Here is an 8,159-nt window from a genome sequence, read left to right on the forward strand (position 1 = left end):
CCGTGACGCCCCAGGGCAACCCTAGGGGCAGAGCCTTGCCAGAGACAGGGCTCCCGTCCACTCTGTCGGGTGGGGACACGAAAAGAGGAGCAGGACTGCTGATCTACCGTTGCCCATCTCCCCAGTCCCCAGCGGCCAGAGAATGGCAGAGACTCATGTGGTTGGGGTCCGACCTCTGTCCCCCCAAGCCCATCCCCGGTGAGCGGGGCCATCGCACCCCCATGCTGCATGGCTTGGTACGCGCCGGCCGGCAGGCGGCCCGGCAGGTCCCGGGGCGGGCCCTGGGCCGGTCGCCCCCGCCCCCAGCAGGACACAGGCACTGCCATTCCGCCACCAGGCACAGCATGGGGAGGCGCTGCTGGAGGCGGCGCGCGCTGGTGGCCGCGAGTCTGGGCGCCGCGCTCCTGCTCCTGTGTGCGGCACCGCACGCCCTGCGCCCTGGTGAGTGAGTGCCCGAGGCCTGGCTGCGCGCCCACTTCCCGCCGCCTAACTCTCCATGGCGGAGGGGCACCTGCTGTCTCCTTCCCGGCTAGGGCGTAGGGCTGGTAGGGCCCAGAAAGGCTTTAATAACTCCGCGAACCACCGTCCTGCTGCCCCTTGGAGGTTGGTCTCTCGTAGCCTGGAGAGGGGATCATTTGGGTACCAGGGAGACCAGTCTGTTGTGTGTGGTGGAGGACATGTGGTCAGTCCAGGAAGGCAGCCTCCTTTACCTTTACCCTCACACCCTGAGTGTGTGGCGCCCTTGGGTGTTAGTGATGAGAGGGAGCGGGAGGGTGCCCCTCTGCACATTAAGCACTGCTCCCTGGAGCCGCTGCCCTACCCTGAGGTTCCCACAGGGAAGGCTTAGCACCTTCTCACCGCCCTCATGGTCTGGTTGGGGAACCCGAGGCAGCCGCTATGACTCTGCAGGGCTGAGTACCTGCCTGAACCCGGCACGTGCTCAGTGTTCACGCTGAGTCTCTGCTCAGGTCATCTCAGGCCTCCCCAGCCCATTTCACAAAGAAGGAGACCGATCAGAGAGGCGGGGACAGGTATGGACTGAGTGGGGTCTGCACAGTCTGCCTGGGGCTGAAGGCTCCAATCTGCCCTGTTTCCCAACCTCCTGCCTCGTGTGTGTGTGTGTGTGTGTGTGTGTGTGTGTAGAGGATATTTCTGGCCACCTCCGCCACCCTCTGTGAGCTCTGTGAGAATCTGAGGCTGACCCTTGGAGCCTTGCAGACATAGCCCCAGTGAGTCAGTGGTGGGCAGGGACCACTGGCAGTGGGTGTGGGAGAAAGAGAGCAGGGCTGGGAGGCCTTTGCCCATCCTCCCTGACACTTACACCATCCCCTGTCCCCTGCATGTCCAGACACAGCAGGCCAGACCTGAATACCTCCCCAAGCCCAGGAGATGGAGCTACCCCTGACCCCCATGCCCCCATCTGTGCTCCTGCTTCTCCTGTTTCAGCATGGTCTGGGGTGTGGTCCTGGGGTGTGTGTGTGTGTGTCTCCGTCTACCCCGTCATTCAGTAGACAAATGATTGCCCAGTACCTGGGACAGGGTAGGGCATGATGGGTACTGAATCCACAGGGCTTAGCCCCAGTATGAGAAGTGAGAGGAAACCCGAGGGCCTGGGCCCCAGGGGGTGTCTGCAGAGGAGCATGCTTCCTCACGGGACTGCACTGTGTGTCCCTATGTCTCTGTGGGACACTCTCCTGCCACCTTCCCTACCCATGTTGAGAGAAGAGAAACAAACCGAGGTCTTGGACCACCCCCTCCCCCACAAAACCTGGGAGCAGGACAGGCACAGGGAAGAAGGAGCAGGTGTTAGGGTGACTCGTACACTCCAATACCACCTATCTCATTTTTGCTGGGTGCCTGTTCATGCAAGCGTCCACCTAGGTGCTGGGAGACAGTGGGGAACAAAACCTACAAATATTGCTGCCTCACAGAGCTTACGTGTTTAATATTAAAACCAAAATCAAGCTGAGCACAGAAGCTGAGGTGAGGGGACAATCACTTGAGCCCAGGAGTGCCGGTCAGGGTTGCACCTAGAAATACCCACTGCACTCGAGCCTGGGCAGCATTTCCCCATCTGGGTCTCAGCTCTGTACCCTCCACCCCAAAACACACCACCCAGTGAGAGCCTGATGGTGCCTAAGCCCTTCCTTGGCTTATCCATAGCATCAGATCTCTCCTTCCACTCTGATCACTCATCCATCCACAGAGGTCAGCATCTTTCCAAATGTTTGGAAGTCATGAGTATTTCCCTTGGGGCCAGACTGAGCCTCTGGCAACTGCTAGAAGGCCCTGCATTTGGGGGGCAGGGAAGGGAGAGTGTCAAAGGGGCAAGGTTCCCAAGGCAGCCCAGCACCTCCTTTCCAGGCTGGCCTGCGACTCTCCTGTTCTCTTAGAGCCCAGCACTTTGTACCAGAGGGTGACATGTGAACTGAGACCTCACAGCATCATCCTTCCTGGAGAGTACAAGAAGGACCCAGGGATCTTAGGTGGGGCCCTGCATTCCCTCCTCCACCCCCACCCCGTCTCACTGTTCCCCTCACACACACACCCCCAAGGATGTGTGCTTGTACAATTATGCAGTATACAACACTCATAGCTGATGAAATGCTGTATTTGGGTCCTACCAGAAGAAATGCAGTTCCCAGGGCTGAGGCAGCTGCTGAGGACTGAGATGGAATTGTGGAATCGGTCTTGGAGCCCAGCAGGCCCCTCAAGGGCTCCACAGCAGCACCCTTCAGCGCAGGGGTCAGGGCCATTGCCAGCACAGCTAGGGGAGTGCAGATGGACCCTCTAGCTGCCCTGTCTCCCCTGTGTCTTAGCTCCTGCAGGCCCCCAGCTGGTGGTATTCCTTCAGTCTCCTTGCTTGGTGCAGCCCCATTGGTGCCCTTGTCTGCACCTGAGCACCTGACTCCCCCCCCAGTCCTGACCCTGTTCAGTCACAGGCAGGCAGAGCAGGAACTGAGACTGGTACCCACCCACAGACAGTGGTGGTCTCAGTGAGGATGAGCCCAACTCTGACTCACTTCAACCAGGAACAGCATCTGTCTGTGAGTATAACTAAAGAATCCAGAGGTCCTGCCTGGGACACAGATGGATCCCAGGGCTGAAATTACAGCTCCAGCTCCAGCTCTGGGTGCTCTCAGCTTCACTCTAAGCAACCCCAGCCCCAAAAGGCTCCTTTACCAACAGCTCCAGCTAGGGTCCCAAGGGTGCATCTCACGGGCCAAGACCTGGTCACCCAGTGCCTATCTCTGAGCCAGTGGCGGGAAGTGGTGGCAGGCTCTGACTGGGCAGGTCTGGGCCACATGCCTGTCCCAGCAGCCCCAGAGGAGGAAGCCTACTGGAACCACTGCACTGAGTGTAAGGGAAAAGGAAAGGCGTGATTGCTGGATACTCACTTCACGGCTGCCCACTCCCCAGTGCTGCTGGAGTGTGCCCAGATCAGAGGCACCTCCAGAGGGTACCAGGAGAAAAGGTAAGCTGGCAGATAGATGGACAGCTGGACAGAGAGGGAATTGGTAATGTCAGTTTGCAGAGGAGGAAACTAAGATCAAGGCAAAGGAAGTAACTTGCTCAAACCAGGATGGATAGGGCCAGGTTTCAACCCCAGTCTAATCCAAATCCTTTGTCTTTTTCTTCTCCAGGGCAGGGGCATTTGTGTTGGGCTTTGAAGGCTGTACAGGAGCTTACTAGGTGGGAAAATGAGGAAAGGAAATTGCAGACGGAAAGGCCAGACAAAATCATTGAGAAGTTAAGTGGCTGGTGTCTTAAGGGATGTACTGTGGGCAGAGCTCCAGGTTCTTGAGGAGGAGTAGTGGGCTTAGAAGCCAGAAAGATACCTTGAGGCTCAGTCATGAGTGGCCTTCAATGGCTGCAGGCTAGGAGTTCTTCCTACAGCTGTGAGTACAGTCTTTAAATAGTCATCAAAACTATGTGAGGTACAGGCGTTATGGGAAAGAAAAACAGTCCTCTTCCTAATAGAGGTGACCTTCCAGAGGGGTCAACCTACATAGAAACCCTATGATTTCAGCAGTAATAAGTGCCAGGGACACATTTAAGAACAGAGTGGGACCAATCCTGGTGGAGTGCTGCTTCAGACTGTTGGGACAGGCCCTCTTTGCCAAGGGGACATTTGCATTGAGATCTGGTCACTTTCAAGGTTCCTGGAAGAGCATCCAGGCAGAGGGAGCAAGTAGTGCCAAGGCTGTGAGGCAGGAGGATGCTTGATGTGCCGTGAGCAGCAAGATCGGCAGGAAGGCCATCGTGGCTGGACTGTAGCAGCCCAGCAGCAAGCCAGGCAAGGTATGTGGAAAGGCCCTGGGCAGGAGCACGGCTTGTCGTGAGACAGCCGAAGACGAGTGGGTTTGAGATCACCAAGGCAGGGAAGCACAAGCAGGAGATGGTGAGGCGCCTCCTTCCTGTCCTGGGGACTCCTACAGTGAGAAACTGCCATGGGGAAGGTGGGAGTGGGGTCCTGGTGGCTCTGGAGGCCCAGCTGACAGGACTGCGCCAGCAACAATCTGGCCAGACCAGGGTTCCATTCCAGATGCCTTGTGTAGTTCAGCAAATGGAATTAGAATTAGACACAAGTAAAGAGATCTCTGTTTCACTCAAAAAATGAACAACAAAAAAAAGGCAGAATTTCTTTCTACTTAGGAAGGGCTTGTCCAGTGTCTCCCTCCCTGGGGCCCAATCACCACAAATAATGTTCCTGACTCTGGGGCACACGAGTCATCCCAGAAGTCCTTGGGGGAGGATGGGGCAGGGCAGACCCAGCAATGAGGCCCTCAGAGGCTGCACCGGGATGTGTCCCCGCTGGCACCAGGCTCTCTGTGGGCCACACTGCGTGGGCCTGGCCACTCCTGCTGGGCTGCTCTTGCGACACTGACAAGCTAGAACTTATTAACCAGATCCATGTCACAATCCCCACTCACTGGACTGGGGATCTCCAAGCAGCATTTCCCCCCAAAGGAGACTTGTGGCCTTCATCCATGTAAGGGGGCATGTGCCTTTCCCTGCAGGGGCTGGGCATGCCCAGTACTACTGTCCTGCTTCTCTGTTTGGGTTTCTCTGCATGGCGTTTCACCCAATGCCAATAGCAAAGCAGCCTCCCAGCATGGTGTCTGCAGCACCCTGTCTGGTCACCACCAAGGCATGGCCTTGGGTAGCCCACTGCCCCTGCTAGGGGGCACTTCCCCATCCGCCTCATGGGTGCTGTGCAGATGGATGGGGCCGGTGGTAGCCGAAAGGAAGGACAACATGGGCATGAGGACACAGATGCTGGTGCCAAGGGCCTGGGGCTAAATCCTGTTTTTGGTACAGCAAGTAAGTTGTGAGGCCTTGACAAGTTTCTTTAACCCTCTGGCCTCAGTTTGCCTATAGGAATCTAATATTATTCTATAGGAATACTAATAGTTTCTACTTGCTAGAAGTAAGCATGTCAAGGTGCACACAGCCCCAAGCTCCACTGCTCGGTCCAGGTGCAGCCCCACCTCCCCGGGCTGACCGCTGTGTAGTCCCAGGGGCTACCAGCCCACATTGCAGTGGGCAATGTGTCTCCTGGGGGCTGAGAACTGCAGGTGCTGGGTGGTCCCCACACTGGCCCCCTAAAGGCAGATGTAGACCTGCCTTAAGGCCTGGGGCTGGAGAGTGTCCATGGCCTGAGCCCTGTGTGGACGTCATATATGGGCCCTGGGCCCGCCCAGAAGGCAGCAGCTGCTTCTCCATCGTCACAGCCCAGCTGCCTGCTCTGGGATACTTCAGAGGTCCCAGTGTCCTCCTGTGTCCCTCTCTGTTCCTGTCTCCTTACCTCTCTTGCTCCTGACTGTGGCCCCTATCCTACATAGCTCTCTTCTGTCACTGTGACTGTGGCACCCACAGTCCCTCTCACTGTCCTCTCTGCTCCTCTCTCCCTAACCTGCCAGTTTTGTTTCCTTTGTTAAAGCAGCATGTGTTTTTCTCCGTGGCCAGCTCTGGCTCCTCCCTGGCTGTGCAGGCTGGGCCTGCCATGAGGCTCTTCCTGGCCTGTCTGCCTCACTGTGCCCTTGGTAGGGGGGCTGGGACCTTGGGCTGGAGGGAGATGATACTGGCCAAGGGGGCTTGGGCTTAGGGTGATGGGAGTAGAGGGTGAGAGATGGCCCACTGTGGCTGTGAGCAGAAGTTGGACCCAAGGATCTACAGAGATCTATCCCTCTGCCTGCTACCCTGACCATCTGTAGGTCCCAGAGCCCCTCAGCTCTGTGTGGTAGCTGGGGCGGGGCTAGGCATACCAGCCTAACCCTGTAATCACTGGCCACAGCTATTCTGGGCCTCTCTCTAGGGCCTGTTCTCTCCTGCCCTCCACCCACGGGCCCTTGGAGTCAATTTAGAAGCCCACTTTCCTGTAGGCTGTGGTCTGGCAAGGAAATGAGAGGCTGTGTGCTAGAGCCAGTGTTTCCAGAAGCCTGGGAGTGGTGGGGTCCCGGAGGGTGGCCTAGGTCCCTGCTCCATCACTACAGGCTGCTACTCCAACTGTGCCCACACAACCCAGCAGGTGGGAACCAGCTCTTCTTAGTCCTCAGTTTTAGCCCCAAGGAAAAGGACACCTCTCATCTGCAATAGGGCTGGAGACCCTGCCCTCTCAGGGTGGTGACCCCTGTGCTAGCATGGAGCAGGACTAGCTCTGCCAGTGGTGACTGCTGTTATACTTAGGCCAGTGGTGATGCCAAACCCAGCCTGGGACCTCCCGGCACTTTGAGGAACTGGCCAACAATACTGCCCTCTAATATCAGCTCATTTTCTGGTGACAGTGACATTCTCAGGACACGTCCAGCTGCCAAGAAGGCAGCCATGGGTCCCACAGAGATCCCTGAGTCTGAGTACAGCGTCAGAAGTTCGAGTGCTGGGACAGCCCAATGACACTGAGACACAAGCAGGCCCCGAGCTTTCCAAGACCCCAGCTTTCTCTGCATGTCCTGGTCATGGGAGAACCTGGCCCTTATTCCAGGGACACACATGATACGGCCCAGGCTGCACAGGTATCCTGAGGCAGGCAGGGGGGTGGTGGAGGCTCTGGATGGGAGGCTGCAGGTACACACAGTGGGGTTCTAGAGGCCAGGCAAGGCCAGGCTGGCCACCATTTGCTCCTTTGCCAGCCTCTGTGTATTAAGCACATGCTATGCTCTACCCACCAGGCCCTGCACAGGGCCACAGCACTCAACATGGCCTCACCTGAGAACTGCTGAAACGCAGTTGTGGGACTGGACCACACCTTGCCAACTGATCATTTCATCAAACTTCCCAAGTTCATTAGCAAACTAAAAGTCTTAAGGGAAATGCTTTAATCTTTTCAGTGAATGTACTCATTTATAGACTTTTCGTTTTGTTGACAGCCAAAGGTCATAGAACATTTACAGATGTATTCTTTTTTCATATGTTCATGAATTATTATTCTTATGAATATTCAATGTTCTGATGAAGTTAAGAATCTTTTAAGATAGCCATTTCCTATAAATGGATTTATGTAATTGGTGGCTCTTTGTGCCGGTTCCTTTCACTTAACATGTTTGTAAAGTTCACGTTTGTAGTATTCATGTTGAAGTATGAATCAGCACTTCATGTCTTCTCATGGCAGAATAATAGTCCATTTCACAGATATATCACACATTTGTTAGCCATTCATCAGTTGAGGGGTTTGAGTAGTCTCGATGTTTTGGCTTTTATGAATAATGCCAATTGGATTCTTGTCGGCAAGTTTTTATGTGGATGTTTTCCGTTCTCCTAGGTATATACTTGGGATAGGAATCCATGGGTCATATGGCAATTCCATGCTAGTTTTTTAAGTAACTACCAAACTGTTTTCCATGGTGGATGCAGCATTTTACATTCCCACAGGCAGGTGTGAGAGCTCTCTTTTTTATTACAGCCATCCTTGTGGTTTTGGTTGCCATTCCTCTAATACAGTGGTTCTCAGCCTTCCTAATGCCGCGATATATTATCATTGTTACAAAGGGGTCATGACCCACAGGTTGAGAACTGCTGCTAATGGCTGGTATTGTTGAGCATCTTTTAATGTGTTCATTCAGATTCTTTTCTTTTTTTTTTTTTTGAGACAGAGCCTCAAGCTGTCCCCCTGGGTAGAGTGCTGTGACATCACAGCTCACAGCAACCTCCAACTCCTG

At 55.1% G+C, this 8,159-nt stretch overlaps 1 protein-coding gene across 1 annotated transcript in view; it reads left to right on the forward strand.

The window, feature by feature from the left end:
• Positions 1–332: 332 nt before the first annotated feature.
• The window catches only part of CHST13 (carbohydrate sulfotransferase 13), a 21,639-nt gene continuing 13,812 nt past the window's right edge, over positions 333–8,159 (forward strand). Inside the window, exon 1 of the mRNA XM_003796252.3 lies at positions 333–441. Within this exon, the coding sequence (XP_003796300.1) occupies positions 345–441 (97 nt within the window). The 5' untranslated portion in view covers positions 333–344. The remainder of the gene's footprint in view (positions 442–8,159) is intronic.

Source organism: Otolemur garnettii, unplaced genomic scaffold (genome assembly GCF_000181295.1).
Source record: "Otolemur garnettii isolate 467f Iridium unplaced genomic scaffold, OtoGar3 scaffold00101, whole genome shotgun sequence".
In the NCBI taxonomy this organism is placed as follows: domain Eukaryota; kingdom Metazoa; phylum Chordata; class Mammalia; order Primates; family Galagidae; genus Otolemur; species Otolemur garnettii.